At 50.8% G+C, this 23531-nt stretch overlaps 8 protein-coding genes across 8 annotated transcripts; 4 read left to right on the plus strand and 4 right to left on the minus strand.

Moving 5' to 3' along the window:
• Positions 1-676: 676 nt before the first annotated feature.
• On the plus strand, positions 677-2971 carry AtWU_08947 (Zn(II)2Cys6 transcription factor; the record flags this gene model as incomplete). Its single annotated transcript, XM_035504055.1, has 5 exons — positions 677-757; positions 810-910; positions 994-1693; positions 1744-2624; positions 2704-2971. 5 exons carry the CDS (start codon positions 677-679, stop codon positions 2969-2971), a joined length of 2031 nt encoding a protein of 676 aa, XP_035359948.1.
• Positions 2972-3457: 486 nt separating this feature from the next.
• On the minus strand, positions 3458-5308 carry AtWU_08948 (polyamine oxidase; the record flags this gene model as incomplete). Its single annotated transcript, XM_035504056.1, has 7 exons — positions 3458-3770; positions 3823-4719; positions 4778-4803; positions 4850-4903; positions 4957-5076; positions 5125-5155; positions 5208-5308. 7 exons carry the CDS (start codon positions 5306-5308, stop codon positions 3458-3460), a joined length of 1542 nt encoding a protein of 513 aa, XP_035359949.1.
• A 961-nt stretch (positions 5309-6269) lies between these two features.
• AtWU_08949 (xylosidase : arabinofuranosidase) lies at positions 6270-7901 on the minus strand (the record flags this gene model as incomplete). The annotated part of the gene is made up of 1 exon (XM_035504057.1): positions 6270-7901. The coding sequence occupies one exon, from the start codon at positions 7899-7901 to the stop codon at positions 6270-6272; it is 1632 nt and encodes a 543-aa protein (XP_035359950.1).
• Positions 7902-10161: 2260 nt separating this feature from the next.
• On the plus strand, positions 10162-10802 carry AtWU_08950 (uncharacterized protein; the record flags this gene model as incomplete). Its single annotated transcript, XM_035504058.1, has 2 exons — positions 10162-10415; positions 10493-10802. The coding sequence occupies 2 exons, from the start codon at positions 10162-10164 to the stop codon at positions 10800-10802; spliced, it is 564 nt and encodes a 187-aa protein (XP_035359951.1).
• Positions 10803-11202: 400 nt separating this feature from the next.
• Positions 11203-13123, minus strand: AtWU_08951 (C2H2-type zinc finger protein; the record flags this gene model as incomplete). The annotated part of the gene is made up of 6 exons (XM_035504059.1): positions 11203-11303; positions 11351-11413; positions 11461-11488; positions 11537-11613; positions 11659-11799; positions 11848-13123. The coding sequence occupies 6 exons, from the start codon at positions 13121-13123 to the stop codon at positions 11203-11205; spliced, it is 1686 nt and encodes a 561-aa protein (XP_035359952.1).
• A 1672-nt stretch (positions 13124-14795) lies between these two features.
• On the plus strand, positions 14796-15315 carry AtWU_08952 (uncharacterized protein; the record flags this gene model as incomplete). The annotated part of the gene is made up of 2 exons (XM_035504060.1): positions 14796-15056; positions 15151-15315. 2 exons carry the CDS (start codon positions 14796-14798, stop codon positions 15313-15315), a joined length of 426 nt encoding a protein of 141 aa, XP_035359953.1.
• A 271-nt stretch (positions 15316-15586) lies between these two features.
• AtWU_08953 (DEAD/DEAH box RNA helicase) lies at positions 15587-19370 on the minus strand (the record flags this gene model as incomplete). Its single annotated transcript, XM_035504061.1, has 5 exons — positions 15587-15861; positions 15912-18311; positions 18369-18783; positions 18853-19155; positions 19227-19370. 5 exons carry the CDS (start codon positions 19368-19370, stop codon positions 15587-15589), a joined length of 3537 nt encoding a protein of 1178 aa, XP_035359954.1.
• Positions 19371-19862: 492 nt separating this feature from the next.
• On the plus strand, positions 19863-20940 carry AtWU_08954 (HMG-box domain-containing protein; the record flags this gene model as incomplete). The annotated part of the gene is made up of 3 exons (XM_035504062.1): positions 19863-20417; positions 20473-20775; positions 20836-20940. 3 exons carry the CDS (start codon positions 19863-19865, stop codon positions 20938-20940), a joined length of 963 nt encoding a protein of 320 aa, XP_035359955.1.
• Between the last annotated feature and the right edge of the window lie 2591 nt (positions 20941-23531).

Consider the following 23531-nt stretch of genomic DNA (forward strand, 5'->3'; position numbering starts at 1 on the left):
ATAGACGATGCATAACTAAAGAAGATGCAGAAAGAGAAGAAGGTCTTGGTGACTTGAATCGATCATTTCATTTTATGTTAAATTCAGTAGTGTCTAAAGATGCAAAAGAGTGGCAGAAACGAAGGGGATGCCTGTGTGTTCCTGCACTGTTTGGTAGGCACGCTGCATCGACAACCTAGCTGTATCAGCCAGCATGCTATACGAGCATGCTGCAATGGGTGCGAGTACCGGATAGAACGGCAATAGCAAGGCGGATAGCCCAATTTTGGTCACATTTAGGTTAGATTTAAAGTGAAACGCTAGTATCGTCGGTAGATTTGTATGATCGGTAGCTGTTTGTTTGCTGATACCCCAAGCATTACACTCATATGGACAGAAGTAAATGCAACTGAATACTGACTATATCAAGGACAATGAATCAATCATTTTCCACTCACCTATCTCTATACCCTCACTATTTATGCATAAATTAAGCAAGCTTCCGGGCTGGTCTGGGCTCGGCGGAATCCCGCCCAAGTGGGACCGCCAGGCCACGCACGCAGATGACTAAGCCTCTAGGCAGCGATAAAGTTCTCCTGGACCCTGAAGGGTCTTAATCATGCATTTCCCGCCGGGGAATCTCATTCCCGCTTAATTAGCATCATCCAGTGTCAATTGATTCATGCAGTCTGTCAGCATGGATGCAGATATCCTCGATATTGTGGCCCAACGTGGCGGGAGGGCCAGGAGTGCATGTGACCTGTGCCGGCATAAAAAGGTGCTACCCTATACCCTTTACTTAGTACGGGCTTATCACTGATACGGGTTAGATTCGATGTGATGGAGAGAAACCAGCATGTGAGAATTGTCATTTTGCTGGTGTTACCTGCACGTTTACCGTGACTGGTCAACCCAGGAAGACTATTAGAGAGTATGTTCCTTGTGGCAAATCTAGTAACATTACTGCTATTCCCAGTGGTAAATTAACTGTAACATTATCACCAATTCTCACAGACAACTTGCTGAAGCCAAGGCTCGTGTACAAGAATTGGAAAGCTTCATTGCCGGCCGTCCTCTGCCAGGAGCAGTTTCACCAATCATCCAGTTGCAGGATCAACTGCGATTTGCCTCACCATGTCCGCCCATGTCGCTCTTTGCCGCGCCATCGCATCCCCAGGACTCGTCGGATTTCGACATAGCCATGGAAATCTTCAAACAGCATCTGGAAATTTCCTGGCCAGGCACTACTAACTCTCCTCAGCGTAACTCATTCCATGCTACTGTCTACCGCCAAACCGGCGCTGTCTTGGACTTGCACGGCTTCTTAGCCCGTGTGACAGAGTCCTACAAGGCCCAGTATGCTTCCATCTCGCCAGCAATCTCTACTCCCCAGTGGCCCAGCTACGCACTGATCCAGAAGTGTCTCGACTACTACGCCGCCAAGAGCTTGTACTCCATGTTTCCTGTTGTAAATGTACCTGCTTCCCAGGCTGTCCTTGATGCCCTCGTCTCTGGCCGCACAGATCCCCCGCCTACCACGGCGGAAAAGGCACATCTCTTCGCCTTCGCAGCCTTTATCACCAAGCAGCATCAACACCAGCCGCAGTTTGCAGGTACAGACCCGGAAGCTTACGTGCAGGCCGTACTGACACTAGTACCTAAGCTCATGCTTGAGCTAGCTAGTGTGTGGAAACTAGAAACATTTGTCATATTGGTATCTTTTCTTTCTTGTTTACCATATCTCCCATATTCTAACTCAGATAGGCCCTACACATCGCCCCAGCAGGCTATCCCCAACAAGCCCAACTCCTCCTCTCAACCGCCATCCGCATTCTCTACCAACTAGACGGCCACCGCATCACCCCTCCCCCAGAATACCAACCACAAGCTTCCTCTACCACCACCAACAACACTAAATCCCACTCCCACCTCCGCGCCATCTTCTGGCTTTGCTACGGCATGGACAAAGAAATGTGCATCCGCAGCTGCTCCCCACCCCTCATCCACGACATCGACGTCGACCTCGACTTTCCCCAAACCTACATCGGCTCTACCACCCACTCTCCCCCACCACCCCGACAATCTCCATCATCATCATTAGCAGCGTCATCAACATCATCATCATTAGCAGCGTCATCAACATCATCATATAATAGTACCGAAATCCCCCTCCTCTACCCAACAGACATCCGCCTCGCCATCTTCAAATCCCACATCTACAACCGCCTCTACTCCAGCCACGCCCAATCCCTCCCTGAAGCCCGCCGTCTCGCTCACATCCGCCAACTCGATCAGGATCTGAGTGAACTATACGCCGAATTCCCCTTAGGACATACACCTACACCTGCACACACACCTAGATCCGAAACAAGCACACCCAACAATCGAGATCCAACAATACCCTACTCCTCCTCCAACGAAGAAGGTAGTAATCATAAACTGGTCAACATCCGCCCTATCAACATCCACCTCGAATACCACTACTGTATTCGCAAACTGCACGAAGCGAGCATCACAACTAGCTTATCTGTCGTCTCTGCCCCGCTTCCTTCGAGTCTGGAGTTGTATTATCAGGCGTCGAGGTCGACATTACTATATTACCTGAATTCAGGGAAGGGCGGGCTGGTGGATCGGTTTAGTATTTGGTGAGTTCACCCATTTTCCAAACTATTATTACTATTTCCAGCCATGCATAGTATACTGATACAAAAGGTGTGATGGTAGGATCCACGCACAATTCATCCTCTCCGCCATCCTCACCGTCTTCTGGTGTTTGATCGAGAATCCGGATCCGAGGAATGCGTCCTTCACGAGGGATTTGAGGATGTTGGAGGATATGAGGGGATTGTTTGCTTGTGAAGTGTTCGATTTGGAGGGGGAGGGGAGGTTCTTTCCCCCGGCGTATATTGTCGATGGGTTTTTGAGCTGGTTGGTTTCGTTGGTTAGGGTTGCGGGGGAGAGGGAGGGGGTTCGGCGTGGTCGGGCTTCGTGAGATGTCTTCTACTTCTTCTTCTTCTTACTTTTATTTATATATATTTCTTTCATTGAGATCATGTCGGGAGTTGGTTGGGTCTTTGATTGGTTTGGTGTGTATAAGATTGTATTTTATGTATATTGTCTTATGCCTGGCTAGGCTGTCTATAGATACTTTTCCGCTGTGTTGAGAGTTGTAGAGTCCATTTGTATTAAATTATCTAAGAGGGACTATGTGTTCAGGATGTAGGACTTCTATGAAAGGTGATATAAATTGGAGAGGGTCAGGTAGATATCGGTGGTAGTCTCAGCATTATAGATTAAACTGGTGTTCAGTAACTATCTAGAGCGAGTGACGAAGAACCCGAAAGATCTCTATATCCTCATTGTTAATCAATACTACCCCTTCACATATATCTTTCGATGATCTCCATCAGTCCAGAGTGCCTTATCGCTGGATTTTCCAGTAGACATAATATTACCTAATCTCAAGGCGATCAGAGGCTCAGTCATGGCCAGGTACTTTGTCATTGTAAATATACCAGCCATTGACTGGATTATACAAGTCATACGGCGTAACCCCTGTCAGCACCTGATAGTTTGCCGTTTGACACCATGGTACATCCGGGTCCATATTGAGGCAGGGTGCCAGGAACTCGGCCACGTGTTTGCCCTCGTAATAGGCCCCGTGCAGGTAGCCAAAGAACTCCTGGCTGGTGGCTTCACCGGCAAAGAAGACGCTGTCGACATTGGCGCGGAGATTCTGATGTTCTTGCAGGCTTGTAGATGGTGGCCAGTAGGAGTAGGATCCGTAGGACCTGCAAATGTTAGTGCTCTTGCTGTTGTCACAGGGTGGGATGGGCTTCTCACCAATCTTCCGTACTCCATCTCGGATAGTATATTTCTTCCAATTCTGAGACCCTTTCACCATACATGTGCTTAAGCACCTTAAGAAGCTCCTGCTTTGTCTCTTCGTTCGTCTGAGACTCGACGCGGTAAGAACGCTCTCCGGTCACCGTGGCCACAAGAATATTAGAGTTCTCATACAACCCGGGAATATCCAACGGCTGGAACACGGGGTAATTGCCGCGAACATGGGGATCTGCCCACATAAGGAATTGCTTTTTGTCCCAGAAACTGCTCTTGAACTTGAGGAAGATCTTGGTGTATGTGCCTATTTCAAAGCCGGCGATGCCTTGAGCTTTCCAAGGTGGCAGGGGCGGGTCATATTCGACGTGTCCTCTCTGTAGCACTCCTAGGGAGAAGGTGACAATAGCATATTTGGCATTGACGCATCCCTTATCACTGGTAACGGTGACCCCGTTTGAACTGTGCTTGATCTTGGTGACTTTGTTGTTGAAGCGAACACGATCTGCCGGTCCATTGAGGACGGCGCTCACATTTCTCCGAAATGCAGAAACGAATCCAGCGTTATCACAGATAAACCAGTCACCCTCTGAAAAGTATTCGTAGGTGGCGATCGTAGATATAGCGCCAAAAACTTCCGAATTCTCTTCTGGTGGAGATGCAGCCTCCCAATCCCAGGCCCACCAATCGGCCAGTTGTCCAGCCGGGTCATTCTTCGCCGGATCCCAGTGCTGAAGGCGCTGGCCGGCTCGGAATGTCCGATCCTGGCGATTATTCTTCAGGATATCGACGGCGTCAACCAACACCTTATCAGTGGCGACCTTGGCGCTCTTTAGGGCGGCTACGACGGCTGTTTCGCTTTGTTTAGGATACACGGACCTGTCCTCCTCGTTGGTCTTCCTGACGGGGTTTATCAACGGTATGCCCTCGCTTCGAATTAGGCTAATGGGGGTCTCACACTCTTTTCAAGTCCGCCCGTTCAACCTACGTCAAGTTAGCCAGTCCGTCAAGGCCAGAGATAATTACCTACCATAGTCCACATGGGATTGATATTTCCGGTTTCCAGCCCTCCCGGTCCGTGAACCTATTTGGTCAGCATTGAAACGGCTATTGAACAACTGGATGAATGATACATACCCAGTTGGCGCCGACCTCAATCTTATGCCCGGCAAAATTGCGACTGTAAAGCCGGCCACCAGATTCATTCCTGGCTTCGAGCACAATAAAATTCTCGACACCTTTGTCTAAGAGGGTTTGCTACTTTTGTCAGCTTGATCTAGCCAGCGCGGTGCATGGAGATCTTACTGCGGCGGTAAGACCGGCAACACCTGCTCCCCTACACATGTGAGTTTATAGCTTGGATGCCGTATCTAGTATGAGAAGCTTACAAGATAACCACATCAGTGTTGCTGCAAGTAGGCTCAGCAAGGGGCGCAGCGTGCGCCGCCAATACTGGCAGCGCCACTGCAGCAGCAGGAACGAATCTCATGGTGTCGGCTGGCTAAATGCCACTGTCGGGTCTGCCTGTCTAGAGACAGAATATAGTAGCATATAGCTCCTTATATGTCTGCTTGAACATTCCTCCTGATGTCTTTCCTCGGGAAAGGGATCCGTGTGTATAGAAGAAGAATGTGCAAGGAATGCGGGGCGCACCTGACGTTGAGCACTTCCCTCAGGGTACGAGTGCCCTTTCGCATGCCAGAAATCACCTCTTAGTGATAATGGGTGTCAAGTGATTGCTATGCATAGCTGACCTTGCTAGGGGTGATGAAGTTATTGTCAGCTGTGACATGTTGACAGCCTTCCGGTGAGCCAGAGGATCGAAAAACAAGGAATGAACCCGTGGAGGTTTTATGAACCATGCCGTACGATGTCCTCGCCAATGTAGGACAAATCTGTCAAGCTCCAGTCGATTCGGAAAGCTTTCCAAGGGGGTGCAGATGTTGGGGTAGATCACTTATAGGGTGAAGGATGCAGAACCGGGGATGGACATGCCGGGGTGTTGGGAGAGGTATGCATAACTCCCAATTGCTATGGGACTACCATTTACAGTAGTAATCGACATGACAATTTTCAGCACCTGGAGTTCTTCAGAGGAATGGGTGGAAGGTGAAGTGGCTGGTAACTCAGATGTCTGCTGGTTATTCATAGCACATTAGGCAGGTGCCAAACAGCAAGCAAGTCTTGCTAACTGAGACTTCTAACCAAGCATTGTCAATATTATAGGGACAGAAATTACTTAGATTGGAAACTTATCTAGACGTATCCGATTAAGTACGAAGAATACAAATCTTCCAACGACGCAACAGACCTAGTCCAGCTCGGAAATATACGACCATAGTCAATTTCCTGCCCTTGTCCTTGATATCTCCATCTACTAATATAAGCCGGTGTACTTCCAGCGCCTCCATTCTTCGTAGCATAAGCACCAACAAGCGCGCCTACAACTGTCAACTCTGCAAGGTAAAGAAGTCGATAATGTATAGGGCCAACTTACCAGTGAATCTTCCAGTGCCACCACTGACAATCCTCGTATCTGCCCACCCAATGACTCTCTTATGGCCCAGGTTCCTTGATGGCGCAGCGGAAAAGGCATAGGTCGTGTCGTTGACAGCCTGGATCTCAAGCCTTATAGTGTCTGCTTGCCATTCCTTTGGAACAGAAATTGTCTGTCCAGGAAGAAGGCCATCGTAGTTACCCCGTCCTTCAACACGGAACCTGAATGACAGATCATTCTGTAGCAGGACAATACCCATATCAATGTGCTGTTCCTGAGTCAAAAACACCGTAACCCCAGCTTCCTCACCATCCATCTCCGGATCAAACGATATATCCACACCATACGTGAACAACGTATCCGTCTGCCGACGCATAACCAGCGTCAACCCATCGTCCGGCTTGAACTCCGGCGTCCCTGTCAGATTATAAAACGACGGAGTCAGCCTTAAAGTATTAGGATACCCCTCCGGTGAAACCACAAAATTCTCCGTTTTCGGATACCTCCAATACACAAAATGCGCTGGAATCGCCGATCCCGGAGCGAAATCCACTCTATCAGGCTGATCAACCCAACCCCCCTCACCAACTGCAATCCCCCTATCCTCCGACATCAAGGGCCCACTCATCACCCCCCGAACAGGCTGCACAACCGGCCACTCGCCCTCCTCCCACCTCGCCGGCGCAAGAACCGTCTCTCTCCCCATGGGATAATTCTTCCACGCCGGCCCAGACCGGGTACTCAGCGCCACAGCCCACCAATCTCCCACACTGTCCTGAAACAGATCCGCATGTCCGACCGTCTGAAAATACTGCGTCGTATTTCGATTCGTCAACAGCGGATTCCGGGGATAAGCTTCCCACGGCCCGGTCCGGAACCTTGACCGAGCAATCATCTCCGAGTGGCCAAGTTCTGTCCCTCCCTCGGCGATCATAAGGTAGTAGTATCCGTCTTTGCGGAAAATGTGCGGTCCCTCGGGGCTGGAGCCTCCAGTGCCGTTCCAGAGGTTGTGGATGGGGCCGGTGGCCCCAGTGGTTAGATCGAGGGAGTATTGCTGGATGTGGTTTCCGCTGGAGGAGCCACTGTTCGCAGATGTCACGTAGACTGTACCGTCGTCGTCCCAGAAGATGTCCGGGTCGATGCCTGTGACGGTGAAGACGAGGGGGTCGGTCCAGGCGGAGTTGTTGTAGGGGTTGGTGGTGGTGAAGAGGAGGCCTTGGATGTCTGTGCCGAGGTAGGTGACGATCAGGTAGAAGGTGCCATTGTGGTAGCGCAGGGTTGGGGCGTAGATGCCACCTTGTTGGTCTGTAGTGTTTCGGAGATCGGGGATCTGGGAGGGCCGATTGAAGGCGTTACTGGCGAGTTTCCAGTTCTGCAGGTCTTTACTGGCATAGATGGGGAGGCCGGGGTAGGCGATGAAGGTGGAGGTGGCGCAGAAGGTGGTGTTGTGTTCCGGGACGTGCGCGCATGTTGGGTCGGAGTGCCAGCCGGGGAGGATGGGGTTGGTGTAGGTGTGGTTCGATGTAGGAGAGGAGGATGCAGTGATCCATATTAGAGTGGCTGCGAGGAGGGTGGAGAGCCACATGGTGGGATGTGGTTAATACGTTATAAGGAAAAGATGCTGGCATGCTTGAGGGTTTTATAGGTCACTGCTGCGATGACGCTTGGACGCGTGCCGTGGCGGTTTTAGGCTAAAGGGAAGTTCTGGGTTAAAAGCGACCCTAACATGGTGAGGATGAATTAAGTCGATCTCTTGGCCTTGCAATAGTGGCTGATTTCGCAGATCGACATCCTTGCTAAGTGCATCTCGGGAATAGAAGGGACTATAAACAGACCTCATAGCCATGATGTTATGACAATGAATGGATATATCAAGAGATGGTCAGGTCTAGGCGCTGATGTTCTCGCTGCATTGCTATACAACACCTCAACACCGGGGTATTCAGCAAAGGCTCCATATATAGTGTCAACGCGCTAATTGGTGGACCGATAACGGCTTAGTATCGCGTCTATCTGAAAGCAGACGGAGAGATATGTTCCAGCATGCAGCAGTGGTAACAGTTTTGGCAATTGTTCGCAGGTGAGAACCTGATCTTTGCCTGTCAAATGGCTTCTCGTCACAGGCTTGTCCCAATCTCTAGCGTCGAAGAGATGTCTTGTTTCCGGACCAAATCGTAAATCAATGCATTCTGTATCGGCGAGTTGAAGGAAATGCAAGAGAATTCTGACCAGAGCAGAGGTATTAGTGGCCTCTTCATACACATATAACTATGTCACATGCTCTGTTGCGGCCCTAAGCGCAACCGGGTCTGCCTGCAAGTTCTCAGCATCCTTGGGCAATCTTGAGATTGCATTGGGCTTCCACCGAATCCTGCTGCTTTGTATTTCTCCGTAGTAGGCATCGGCGGGAAGACTGTTATCGAAAATTATGTTGAGAACAACAATGTGACAAGAGTGTCTGACTTTGACACTGCCATCCAGGAGCCTAAAAGGGAGCTTGTAAAGTCTCCTTAAGACAGGCCAGAAGTCGAATATAGAGCTTTCATTCACATCTTGAAATGCCGTAGTGAGAAGCGCGGTATATAAAAAGCAAAGAAAAGTATATGTTCGATCTGTAGAGTTCTCCATACAAAGAGCCTCGGGGAAATATGAGGTTCAATCTGTGTAATATCTCATATGTTTACCATATATGATTGTACCCTATAATATCGCCAAGTATCCTGATTGTTTTTTGACTCTTCTCCGCATATTGTAAAAGGGTTGGTTGAGAGGTAGCTGACTTTACATAAGATTTGATTCAGTTGAGGACAAGACTTTATTCCAATCAGGTAAATCTGTGAATCCATCTGTGAATGGATACATGAATTGATATATAGAGGAGATCAGGGGGTGCTTTCAGCCGTTTAGCTGAAACATAAGGCTGTGATAGTAGTAGCGGTGAATGTAGGCGACTAGAAGGGGCTGCTCCTTTTACTTCAAAACCGTCATCTATTGGTCCTTATAAATCGAAGGGCGAATTGCTCTTGGTTCATTTTTTGTAGGTATTTGCAAGATTCCAGACGGAATTTCCATGTCAGAGTAGTTTTCTTACGTGACAGACTGCTTGGCTGAAGCCTACAGGGCATGAGCAGGTAATCTTCTTCGAGGCAGAGGGTGTTAATGGGGTGGAGTTGTGTAATAGAATTTTTGTTCATTTGTATTTAGCTCCTTTTCACTTCCTCGTCTAAGGACGCAGGCGCTATTCACTGAACCATATTCTATCAGGATACATTACGCCACTAGCTAGTCCTTTCACAATGATTCAGCTTAGGCCAATACTTTGTCATTAAGCAGTTGTTTGTCTAGATATGTCCTGTGTGCAAGTGAAATGTTATCCCTGAGGAACGCCTGATTGCAACTCAGCTCTTGCAGGATCCTTCATCTAGGGCTATCATGAACATATATGACTATTGATACTTACCTTGACACTTGTTTTCTGCTAAGATGCCAGCGATAGAGTATTTGTCTCTTTATCACAATCACCGGGATATACTAATAGCATCAGACCATGCCACTGAATCACCGGCTACCACGATCCCCAATGGAAGAAAACCAATTGAATAATGGCAAAAATCATTATCATCATTACATAAGATATTTAGAGTAGAAGACAACAATAACCTAATCAAGAGATGTATCACGCAACTCTTCTATTAGTTAACCAGTTAACTAGTTAAAGTAAGGGCATACCCCGGTTAGTCAGCACGGTCCATCCCCAACCGACGTCATCCCATCATAGCAACCATCACTTCATCCATCCATTAACCACCCTCACTACCAATTCCCATCTTCAATTCGTATCCGAAATGTCTCTCCGGACTCCTCTTCGCGGATTGCATCTCTCCCGCTCTTTATACAAGCCCTCAATCCCTCGCCCACGCTCACTCCGCACCCTGACCACCTCCGCCCGACCCCGACTCACCTCCGCACCAACACCAACATCAACAATCTCACGAACCTACACTTTCACCTTCACCCCCACACTCAAAACCAACAAATCCTCATACTCAACATCCTCAAAACCCCCCGCTGACCAAATCATCGACGAACTCCAAGAACTGTCCGTATACCCTTTCCCCCCCTCCTTCCCACCCAAACAAACAAACATACTAACATACAGGCTGACTCGGGATAAAGCTACGAAGTCGCAAAAGACGAATTCGAAATCGCCACAGAAAGCACCGACTCAGCAACCATCTACGCGGCGTCGGACCGGGAGTCAGCGAGGGATGCCCTGAATGAACTCATTGCCGTGTATACGGTGTACACGAGGGATATGTCATTTGTGAGCCATTCGCCGCAGGGACAGGTGGATGTGGATACGGGGTTGGATCCGGGAAGTATTGGGGATGAAGTGCGCGAGGAGGTGAGGAGGAGGGTGGGGACGAGGGTTAGAGAGATTGTGGGGGCTGTGGAGAGTTTGGAGGAGAGGGCTTCTGCTGAGTGATTTGTAATATCGTGTTTATGGTTGTGTATTGGGGATGGGATGTGTGTATGATAGTGGTGGTGATATTTAGGGTTGGAATGAGGGATTGAATGAAGGTTGTGGTGGTGGTGTGTCATTAGATGTGTGTGATTATATGATACTATTTAGTAGGTAGGGGCGGTTCAACTCGTGTCGGATAATATATACCAAGTAGTAGGTTGTAGTAGTAGTAGTAGTAGGTATTGTGTCGTCCACTCATAATGATCTTTTAACCAGTCATCAATCGCTCGCTCATTCAGTTGTCCTGTTTCGCCGTCGTACTCCGTTTTATATCCAATCCCATCAGTCCGGTATCAGAAATCACGTATGTATGTATATTCCCTCCCCGTTGATCTGCGCCTGGTGCCCGTCTGTGCTGCTCTCACGCCACTTCGGCGAAGGCAAGTCCGAAGTCATCCGGCATCGGAGTACCCAGCGAGATGTCTTCTTTGTGTGTGGTTCTTAAGTGTCGTTTGAGTTGGTCTGCTTTGTTAGTATCTCTGTTGGACTACATGGGGGTTTGGGCTTACCGTGTCGCGTGAAGCTCTTAGTGCATCCGGCATGGTGGCATTTGTGTCGACGCTCGCCGTGTGCTAGTCCAGTTAGTATCGACTGTATAAATTATCTACGGTGTACATACTCAATCGGTGGCTGGACATATTGGACGACTGAACCTGTTAGCTTGATGTCTTCTCTTTCCGATTGGCTGTACTTACATCACCAGTCTGAAAGTTACACCCCGGGTACGTGCATTTGAACGGCTTCTCGCCCGTGTGCGTCCGCGAATGCGTTTCTATCCTGTCAGTGTCTATTCATCTCAGAGATAGCATGCACATACTCAGCTCGCTGCTGTCGGTAAACGACTTTCCACATTCGGTACACTTGTACGGCTTCTCGCCTCGGTGGCTCCGCTCGTGCCGCTCCAATGTTGCCTGTCGCGCAAACATCTTTCCACAGACAGAGCATTTGAAGTTTTTATCTGCATCGTCAGCTCTAGTCCTGAACCCTTGACATCGCATGCACCTACAATTACTATGAGTCAGGAAATGCCCCTGCAGCTTCGACTTTTGCGAGAACGGCTCATCCGGCCGGTGACACCCCTCCCAGCAGCAGTAATATCCCGTGCCCTTGGCGCCATCTACGGTCGCCATGTGGCACGACACCAGATGTTCCTGCAGACCGCATGCATCGGCAAAGGTGGCGCCGCAGGGAAGTCTGGTCCCGTCGGCTTTCGAGGTCCACCGACAGATGTATATTTCAGTATCGGGAGTGTATTCTGGACTGGTCAAGACGGATGAGGTACCCCCTTCCAGCGGGGGCGGCGTCTCTCCCGGGCTCAACTGGGAACTCACACTGGACCGTGAGTGGCGCGAGTAAGGTGAATAGGAATGTACATGGTGTCCGTGCGTGCGACACCGATGAACATGCGTGCGGCATGGCTTCCAATTATTGGTTGGCTTTTGCGCCGGAGCTGGGCTCTTCACTTCGTTCGGAGGATGGTGGTGGTGAGGATGATGAGGGATGTGGAAGCAGGTAAACGAGTTCGAGGCCGCATCATCGGCAGGTTTGTCCTGCTCAGGGCAATTCTGCACTTCGTGGACGTGAAATTGATGGCACGCAGACAGGTCAGGGCACATCATGTGGAACACATCCGCCGGGTTGACTGCATTCTGCAGAGGTAACCACGGATTTGCTGCATGGTGAGCATCCTTGGATATATCATGGCAGTGAAAATGCTGATGACTGTGGGAATGACAGTGAGACGCAGGTGCATAAGGGTTGAAGAATGCATCACTCGGTGCAGAGGGTACCATGCCCGTAGGCTGTGCCATGGTCTTGGGCTGCTCTACCTGCGATTGTGGCATGGAAGTCGGGGATAGTAGGTCAGTTGTGTCGAGATTGAGAGGAGTTCCCAACCCTAATAGTGATTCCAAACTGTGTTCGCCATCAATGTTGGTGCCCGTACCGAAGCAGTGTTCATCAAAGCAGACCGGGTCGGTGTTCTCGCAATGATCTTCGTCGCAATGCGACACCGAGCACACTGCAGCATCACCACATTCAATGAAGCCGTCGCAGACAGAGGGGCAGGTGATGGAACAGTCGTCGACATCACAACAGTCCTCCTCGACATTGCAGTCGTCATCCCCATTGCATGGCGGCACCGGGGTGTGATGTACCTGGTCGGAGCAATTCCATTGGACTGGCTGTGCCTCCGAGACATCTTCTGCCTCCTTTCCATCCAGGTGGAACGCCTCCCAGTGGCATTCAAGGCAGAAATCGTCTTTCTTCGTGTGAGAAGCCATGGTGTCGACAACGATCGACAGGCTTAGATGATAGACCGAAAGAGTCCCCAGTCAACCGCGAGGCTGAACGATTATCACACTGAAGAGGGGAATGGTGAACGGGACAAACCGCCAGAGAAGCTCTGAGGCGGGGGGAAAGGAGTAGGATGATCTGGGGTGTGCCTGTCTTTGTCTGACGCAGAGCACGCAAGTGGCAAGTTAGCTTGCCCTCCACACCACGCGAGCGGAAACAGAGATACTCTTACCAATCAAACAAACTGCAATCAAGGTCGGCAATGCAGAGATCGTCCAACGGGAGGCTAGAAGGCCAGTGGTGCGACTGGACAATGCGCAGAATTCACCAAGAGTGAAGAACAGCCGATAGAAACGTCGGAGAGAGAAAAGACAGACCGCCTGAAAGCGATGGGATGAGGACCTTGGGGGCCAGCATGAGAGGCGGGTGACAGGCGATGGTGGGCGAACAGGATAGTTCAGAGGTAGTATGAATCAGGGAGCGAGTAGGAGTTGGTAGAGAGAGCGCAAGAGTGGAGTTGGTGGTGATGGAGGAGGAGAGGATACAGCGCAGTAGGGCTCTTTTTCGGTAAGGTTACCGTCGCGATACGGGGCAGATCTTAATCGGTAATTTGGGGACCTTGGGGACGAGGACCTTGGGGGATGGCGTCATTAGTTTGTGGTCGCCGCAGCGAATGATACTCCTCCCAATGTCAGAATTTTTCTCTGTATATTTATCAGTGATTTCCGTCTTCTTCAGATGTACTTTTTTTTTTATCAGCAATTACCATTCAATAAGGGATATTCAAGGACTGTGCTTTCAACCCTGAAGATCCCTCAAGGAAAGAGAGTGAGAACCTTGGGGCCAGGCGGAGAAAATTCTGGCCGGATTCTGCCCGGCAATACTCCGTTGCCGCCTTGGGCTGAAGTGGGACAGCATCCAGTGCACATCAATGATGCCTCCTGCATATTGGTGTGTTTGAAGTTGATACTGTTTGATTGACCCAGACGGGAGTAACATCGGTACACCTTTTAGGAAGGACTCGATCTCTACTACCTAAAATGTGTTATCAATGATTAGTTAATGTGAAAAATACCTGTAAACAACATCACCTGACTGGCATTACTGCAGCAAAGTTTCAACCACCACAACCTTGTCTGTCCATCGGTGAACTTTTGACTTTGGAGTAAATTGATGCAGATCCAAAGGAAACAAAATATCCTCAGAAACCCATATACTATCACTTGAATGAAACAAAAGTATCCTCAAACAAGAACAACAGAATTTTTTTTGTAGATAGTATGAACCCCTCCCCCTCACAGCCGCGTTCCCCATTCTCCATGTGCCAATTACAATTAACATTACCGACTAACGGATAACGCTACCCACGTGCCCGCCCGCTGCCTCCGGACCGGATCCTCCTCCGCGTCACTATCATTATCACTGTTACCTATCAATCAACCTCACTATCTTCCCCATACTATCCACCATCTATCACACCCTTCAAACATATAACCTCCACGCCCAATACTATTCAATCTCAACAACACACTAAGTTTATCCACACAAACCCACCAATCACCCAATCACCCACCCACCATCCATCCCTCCACCCCAATCCATCCAAACCTTCCCCGCACGAACCACCACCGCACCACAAAGTCACACACAAGAAGTAAAATGGGCAACATCTGCTCCAAATCCTCCAACCAACCGGACGCCTTCTCCTCCCCCGGTCGTGTCCTCGGCTCAGCCGCGAACCCCCCAGCAAAAGATTCCTCTTCCTCCGCCCCGCGCGCCCCGCTCCCTTCCAACGCCAAACCCGCCTCGAACTGGGGTTCTGGACCCTCTGGACGGACGTTAGGGTCGCCTGCTGCTGGTGGGGAAGGTAATGGGGATGCGACTGCGGATGCGAGGACGAAAGCTGCGTTGGCGGCGCAGGTGTGTATTCCTTCCTTTCCTTTACCAGTGATATGTTTTTGGGGGGTTATCTACTAGGGCTACTAGGCTAACGTTGCAACTACGAATGGAACAGAAACGGGCCGAGTCCGCTTCTGCAGCTGGGAGTAAAGGGAAGCTAGGCACCAAGTTAGCGGCGCAGAAGGCGCAGACGCAGAATCAGACGTTGAATGAGGCTAGTCGGGATGAGGTGGCTGCTAGGGACGCTGATGGGGCGGCGGAGGCGAGGAGGTGGCAGTAGTTCTTCCATTTTACTGCTGTGTATCTGTATGTGCCAGGGTGGGGGTTTGTGGTTTTGGTTGCGTGGAGTTGATTCTTTTATGGGTGTGAGTGAGCGGTTTAGCGGGATATATTATTGCCTTTTTCGGTTTGTTAAGACTTGTGTTTACTGTTGATACCAGAGCAGCTTAGCTTATCTTATCCCTGTTCTCTTCTTCTATTTCATATCTACATTAGATCATCATCTGGAGGTAGAATGCCTATCGATAATATGTCTATGGTACAACGATATACTAAACCACGTTGTAGCGGCCTCCCACGGGTGCCCGCGCGTCGCTGTCCGCCGCGGCGATGGTGCCCTCCTTCAGCAGTCGCATCAACTCACGCATCGCGTTCGTCACGGCCAGCTCCGTCTCTCCTTCAACAAGGATATACAACTTGGGGTTCTCGCCAGGCCCAGGCACCTTGCCCGTAGGATAGAAACTGCCCTTTGTAGTGATGGATGTACCCGTGGCCTCCAAAATCTTGGCCACGTTCGTGCGGTTGGTGACGGCCCACCGAGCTTTTTCTGTAGGGGGGTTAGCATCCGACACTCAATAAAATGGGCGATGGACTTACGAGGAAAGTCGTTGATTTCCAAGGTGGCATGGAAGGCGCCTGCATCGGGCCCGCGATTGTCGATGGGTACTCCAGATCTCATCACTCCTGCGCGACTCAAGCGCGCGTGGATATCCGCAACGGCTGAGCCCACCTTGTCCAGTGGGTTCTTGGACGTGCTGTTGGGATCCTTTTCGGTCTTGTGCACGGTAATCTTGCCATCAAGATCAATACCCTTTGGTACACCAGGCAGGGATGGAGCTGCCGTGGATTGCACAGACGAGATGGCCTTGTTGAACCGCTCCTCAGCCTGCTCATTCTTCTCTTCTTTCTCTTCTTCATCCTCGCCTTCTTCACCAGTCTTGTACGTGCGCCGTTCACGCATACGAGCAGCATCACGCTCCTGGTCCAGACGCTCCAGACCCTTTCCACCGAATCCAGAGGCACTGGCCTTCTCTTTGCCGGCCTTGACCTTTTCCAGGAAAGCATCGACCAGTTTCTGCACCGGCTCCGGCACCTTTTGTCCACTTTGTTTCAGTGCCTTAGCGATGTCGACGGAATAGCGCTCTTGGTCCTCCGTCAGGAATGTGACCGCTGTTCCGGTATTACCGGCACGTCCCGTACGTCCTGCGCGGTGAACGTAATCCTCAAGATGGTTCGGTGCATCGTAGTTCACGACGAGCTTCAGTTGCTTAACATCCAGACCACGAGCGGCAACAGATGTCGCAATCAACACCGGGAAGATGCCAGCCTTGAAATCTTCAATGGTCGAGTCACGGTCAATCTGATCTTTGCCGCCGTGGATGGACATGCATGGGTAACCCTTGCGCATGAGCTCACGAAGCAGAGCATCAGCAGCTTCCTGACGATCAACGAAAATAAGAGCACGTGCGTCCTCATTCTCGTCACTCGAGTACAGATTACCCAGGAGTTCCAGCAAACGCACAAACTTCTGGTCATCGTTGCGCACTTCGACTATCTGGGTAATTTCGGGAGCGACGACACTCTTGCCACCAACCACAATTTCAATCGGTTTTGTCAGGGTCTTGCGAGCCAGCGCTTCCATATTCCGAGGGAAAGTAGCTGAGAAAAGCACCGTCTGCCGGTCAGGGCGAATGTTGGCCATGATTTTCATCACCTGTGGCTCGAAGCCCATATCGAACATCCGGTCTGCCTCGTCAAGGACCACATAAGTGACCCGGCGTAGATTAGTGACTCTACCAGCGTTTGCTGCCAAAAGGTCGATCATCCGGCCCGGTGTGCAGACAATGATCTCAGCACCACGCTTTAGATCAGCAATTTGATCTTTGATGGGAGCGCCGCCATAAGCACAAACGGCTCGGAGGTTCAAAGCTTTGAGGAATGGCTTGCAGTCCTTGTGGATCTGCGTGGCCAATTCACGAGTAGGCGTCATGATCAGACCAACGGGGCCTTCCATATTGTCCAACGGCCGTTGATCCTTGATGTGTCGGAACATCGGAATTAAGAAGGCGATTGTTTTACCAGATCCCGTCTTAGCCACACCGATCACATCACGCCCAGACATAATCGCAGGAATGGCCTGAGCCTGGATCGAGGTAGTCTTCTCGTATCCCAGCTTGTCGATTACGTCCAGGGTCTGCACTCCCAACCCACATTGAGACCATTTCTGGACTGGCTTGGGAACATCAACACCACGGACTTTGATCCCGTCGAGTTCCAGACGCAAACTGGCCGCCTCTTCATCCGACATTTGTGCCAGATCAGAGGGCTCTGTGTAGAACTTCTTCCGGAAAGATTCATATTCGACCTTCTTGTGGTCAACGGTTGGGATATCCTTCTTCTTCTTGGCCTTGTTCGCAATAGCGAGGAAATCATCTGCATCCCCATCCCCGACGGCAGTCATATCAATATCATGCTCGTCACCGAACAAAGCCTCAGGCTGCTGCTCTTTGGTCTTCGAGAACTTGGCGCCGACCTTCTTCTTTGGAGGTGCCGACTCAACAAGCTCTGACATGAATGCATCCAAAGGATCGACTTCCTCCTCTTCCTGAGCATCGACCTCCATGTTGTCGGCGGCATCAGGAGCGTCGCCCATTACAGTGTCGCTCGATTCGGCACCATTAGACTGGGCCTTTATAGCTTCGCTCTGCAAGCGTTCTTCTCGCCTCTCCGCCGCAGCTCGTGCCGCAGCAGCAGCCTCTTCTTCGGTGCCGTCTTGCATGTCGACATCATCTTCATCCTCATCAGCGGCACCATCTGCAGCTCCATTGACGTCCTTCGTGTCTTCTAATGGAGGCGTAGGTAGCCTTTCTAACTTTCTCCGCGTCGACTCTTCCTCTCCGAATCCTAAAGTCTTGGTAGCCGTGGTCTTTTCGGTATCTGCCGCTTGCTTGGTTCCTAGGCCGAAACGACCAACGTTGCCTTTCGCCTTCAGGGTAGCTGTAAAATAAATTAGTACAGATCTATATGACAATAGAAACTGAGAGAACAACATACCTGAAGCACCGCTTGTAGCGGGCTTGGGCTTAACCTGAGCGGGAATAGTAGTAACTGGCTTGACAGATGGCGGAACGGCAACATCATTGCCCAGCACCGCCGGGGGCGCGGGTGTAGAAGAAGCACTCTTTGCAATCGCCTTTGGATCAAACTTCCCAGTATATGTACCGGGAGTAGCATCAACGCCTGGTGTTGCAGGAGATTGGGGAGAACTGACAGCCGGTGACAAACCAGACTTGCGATCAATCTCTTCTAAGATACTTCTCGCTCCACCAGCTGCAGCAGCTTCTCGCTGTTTCCGTTCCTTCTCGGCGGCTTGTTTCTGCTTCCATGCCTCCAGCTTGGCGAGTCTCTCCGCCCTCTTTTCGTCCTCTGTCGGGGCCGCGGTGGCTGCTGGTGTTGACGGCTTCGAAGTCTATAACCCGGGTTAGATGCATTTATCCAATGCGACAGAAAAAGAAACGAGGACTGGCTTAGAGCTTACCTCACGAGACCTAGGGGCATCTTTAGCCCGATCCCGGCTATCGTCCCGTCTAGACTTGTACTTCAAGTCAGCAGAATCATCTGTCCGCCTTCGAGCCCTGTCGCGGGAATCTTCTCGCCTGCTTCGATAATCCCTATCGCGGCTTCGTCGACGGTAATCATCGCGCTCCCGGGACCGTCGTCGATCGCGAGAGCGTTCTCTCCGACCGGGTCGATATGAGTCTTCGTCGCGTCTGTCTAGCGAGCGGTCACGTCTCCGGTAAGCATCACGGTCGCGATCACGTTCGCGATCACGGTATCGTCTCTGTAGCCAAGAAAAAGAGATTGTTAGAGCCGTCCAATGGCATTAGATGGAGAACATGAGCTTATGCGTACCTCAGGGCTGCGCGATCGGCGATAACTCCTGCCATCGTCTCGCCGGCTCCTCTCATAGCGATCATCGTCTCTGCGATTCCGTCTGGATGAGGAATACGTGCTGCCTACAGGTGATGGTGAGCGAGTATCCCCGTGGCGAGCCATTGTTGCAGGCCAACGATGAGTGAGTATTACTGAGACTCAGGAAAAAGCTCGAGCACGTGGACAGGATACTAAAGTGAGTTTTACCCTTCCATTCAAATTATGAGAAACAGTTTAGTTATTTTCTGCGAAAACCAGGCACTGCCGATAGGAACCCGGTGGCGAGAACAGCTCAAGGTGTGGTCGAAGTGATGGTGTCCGACGGTCTGTTCTCTCCCAAACTAAAGAGGCTTTCGCGCCTCAGGCGGCGAGTGAGCCCACTTATCAGTCACGTGATTGATACCGATATCAGTAATACTCACGTGAGAGCTTCATTACCCGATTCGGCATCTCCCAAACGACTGAGCTACGCGACCCCAGCCTCCCCGGTTTCGTCACTGACAGGCATCCTGCACAAGGGCGAATCCTTCGACAGATCGTTGTTTGGTCACTTAGCAACCTACCCTTTACATATTACTCCGGTTCTCCGATACGCGACTACCATTGTTCAGGGCCATGCCTTTGAACCTAGCTCGGTGCGGAGGGGGTGTTCTCCAACACCTCCAGCTTAGCGAAGCGTTCTCTCGTCCCGTTCGCCAGGCCATCTCTCAAAGCCATGTTAGACGCATGTCCCTCGCCGCTCTGAGTCGCTTCTCGACCCCCAATGTCAGATATGCACCTCTTTCCGCTGCCCTCTCCGGACACCTGACTAGCAGCTATGCGACTGCGGCTTCCCCCAAGGGGCGCGCCAGCACCAAATCGACTTCCACCAAGACGACCAAGTCTACGAAGTCCACCAAGACTACCAAGAAGCCCCGGGCAAAGAAGGTGCTCACCGATGAGCAGAAAGCCGCCAAGAAGGAAGCTAAGGAGAAGAGCGACTTGAGACAGCTTGTGAAGCAGCTGAAGGCCGCCTCCCTTACGCCGCCCAAGAGGCTCACCAACCACTTCACCCTGACTATGCTGAGCAAGCTTGAGGAGGTCAAGAAGGAAGGGAAGGGATTGAAGGGCAAGGAGGCATTCAAGGAGGCCGCCGACCGTGCCAAGAACATCAGTGAAGCCGAGCGCGAGGTTCGTTGGTCAAAAAAGACGTGAGAGGCTCTCTGATACTGACGTCTGTTTACAGCAATTTGTCGCTACTGCTGCTACCAACAAGGAAGCTTACGAGAAGGAATACAAGGAGTGGCTCGACTCGCACAGTCCCTTGGAGATTAAGCAAGCCAACGACGCCCGGCGAAGACTCGCCCAGATTCAGAACAAGAAGTTCTTCCCTCTTCATGACCCTCGCCTGGTCAAGCGCTCCAAGATCGCGTATTTGTTCTATGCCGAGGAACGCCATCAGGCTGGTGACCTCAAGTACATGTCCATCCCCGAGCGTGGTGTGCGGATTGCGGAAGAATGGCGAGGCATGACCGCTGCAGAGAAACAGGTATGCTCGATGCGCCTCTCCCGGGTTTCTTGTTAGAAGGAATGCTAATGCAGCGAATAGAAATACGTGCGACTTCAAGAAGTCGATGCCGACCGGTACGCCCGGGAATACAAGGTCGTCTATGGCGAGGATCCCCCCTATGTGGGAAAGAACGCGACTAAATGAGCATCCTGAATGAGCATTGTGGCATGACTGTCAGGTAATGAGGTGGGACGATTGTTTCAATACCAGGAAGGTCGATTGTGTTTCAAGATTCTGCAGGCGGGTCCTAGGGATAATGGTGTGTCATTTGCCCACTCGGTCTTAGCTGCTTGCCTTCCATGTTTTCGTGCACCTGTATTCTCCATTTGTAACGTGTCTTGAGGGAATTGTACCCTATGAAAGGAAACATCCTTCCCTGTTGATCAAGTGCTCGTAGGAACAATGGGTCGTCTGGCTGGGCTCACAAAAGCCGCATAGTCGCGATACAGTGACGTATCCGAACCACGTGCCTGCGCGGGAGTCATAGCCATCTATCCACAGCAACGATCAACCGTCTCCCACCCATAAAAGCTGAGACATTTCTCGTCCTCTGGATGTGTCGTTTTGGACGGGTATCTGCTTGGTCAAACTGCATATTGCTCGAGCGCAGCCTGGGATCTTCGAATTCTAGACCAACGCCATGTACCTCAGACGATGACCGGTGAAGGGTCTACTGAGTCAATTAAGAGGTCGTCGTAAGAAGAACTACTTACTGCATGCTGATTATTCAACGACATACGATAGATAGATGCACGCACATCTCCGGGTGTTGGGCATAAAAGATCGTATCCATGTGGTGGGTACGCATCCCCTGGGATGATGCAGCGGTCCGACGGACATATGAGTCATTGTCAACAAGCCGTACCTGACTTGCCCTCCAGGGAGGGCCCCGTAATACCCTGCTCTTTCTCTCCCTCAACTGCATTGTACGCGGGCTGGCCCGTTCTTGCCGGGGTGTTTCGTTTTAAAAGGGCGATCTAGCGCGGCAAGCTAGAAATGTCCCAATCTGGATACATGCAGAGACCACAGACAGGGGAGTCTACTATGATGAATTAGTATCAACATATAGTTAGTATGCATTCAACGCAACTCCCCAAGCAGTAACAGCCTGTAGATAGCAGCAAGTGGCTGTAAAATCGGCGTGCATCACTGCATATGCTTTTTCCGCGGCGGGGCACGGGAAACAGTCAGGGTCTAGAAAATGCATGCGATGCAGCGATTGCGGACGTTCGGAGATTCTCAACAGGATGGACAACTGTACAGCACACTCGGACGATAATGGGGAAGGAGACATATTCAGGCGGAGCTGATGGATGTACATAGTGGTGTATGAGGACTAGTCTGACCGGATTAACTGCGACGGTGTCAAAGAGCCCCGACGAAGGGGAGCTGCGAATGGCCAGTGGTTGGGTCTCCATTGCGCAGAACGTGATCTCATAGGCTGGTGGAGGGGTCTTTGCCTTCGATGCGGTGAAGAAAGAGGCCACCGCATCCACCCAAGAATGGGGTGGGCGTTTTATTTTTTTCTGACATCCGAGTTTCTCGCCGAATTTAGAACGAGAGGGGAGGAGAGGGCATTTTGGCTGCCTAAGAATGAGACTGGACGGGTTTTCTTGGATTTCCGCATGATGATGAATGCAAGTTCGGACCAATGTTGGGAAATTATGCTGTGGTTGTTGCATAGATCTGGAGGCACGTGCGGTGGTGGATCGAAGAGATTGCGAGGCTCAGATGGAGGATCATTGAATTGATTCTCTCCGTACAGTACTGACAGTAGGCAGGGACATACAGCATCTGATATGTCCGACGTGCGTGATATTCGAATGAGTGGTGATTCTTTCTTGTTCTTCCCTTTTGCAGTGATGCCCTATGCGACTTTCATTGACCAGCCATTGATTTGTTTACTTTAGCTGCGGTAGATACTTAGTCTAGTCTTAGTAAGTTAGTAGATGTCCGCAAGTCGAACCAAGGAACCGGTGATCTTTTAGCTCCTCTTTTTTCCCTTAGCAGACTTTCCATTTCCATCAAAGCAGTAATAATAATGTTCGACCCCACTTGATGCCGGGAAGAGAATGACAACGAATACCTGGACCGTTTAAACCCTTTTTGGTAATGCTCTGAATACCCTTTGTCGGGCTCTCTCAGACTCCTTCCCCCCCTTCTGATGAATGACGGGCTCCTTTCTGCATGATGGGGAGGGAGGTCATTCCCGATGATGGTTACATACATATAGAGAGACCAATCTACCCGTCCAGAGGCATATGCGCAACCACTGCAAGTCAGTCAGAGTGTATGTACTTCACACAGTACATACCACCACTAAAGTACATACCTTCATAGTCCGACTCGTCGATCGCGCCAACGCTTTCCCACCGCGAAGGAGGGGGGCATTCGTTATCGATAGGAGCATCTGCCCACCGCCCCCGTCCTTGCGCGCAACCCCAACCGGGTGTGTGACTGGCTTGTGCCTGCGTGACTCTGACTCCCTTTCATCTTCCCATTGCTCGCCGGCTTTACTGCCGTTCTTCTCAAGTCTCACTTACAGTGTACATAACACCACAGTTCTTACTACTGGTTACTTCTCAGTCCCCCGTTGGTCGCTGCATTAAATGCGCCAATAAAACTTTCATCCACATCCACATCCACAGACTCTCTCACCTACCGCGCCGTGCGACTATACCGGCATCTTCCCAGCGATCCCGCTGCCCCGTTGGCCCATTACCACTTCCCCAGCC

This window comes from Aspergillus tubingensis (genome assembly GCF_013340325.1).
Source record: "Aspergillus tubingensis WU-2223L DNA, scaffold_9, whole genome shotgun sequence".
Lineage (NCBI taxonomy): Eukaryota > Fungi > Ascomycota > Eurotiomycetes > Eurotiales > Aspergillaceae > Aspergillus > Aspergillus tubingensis.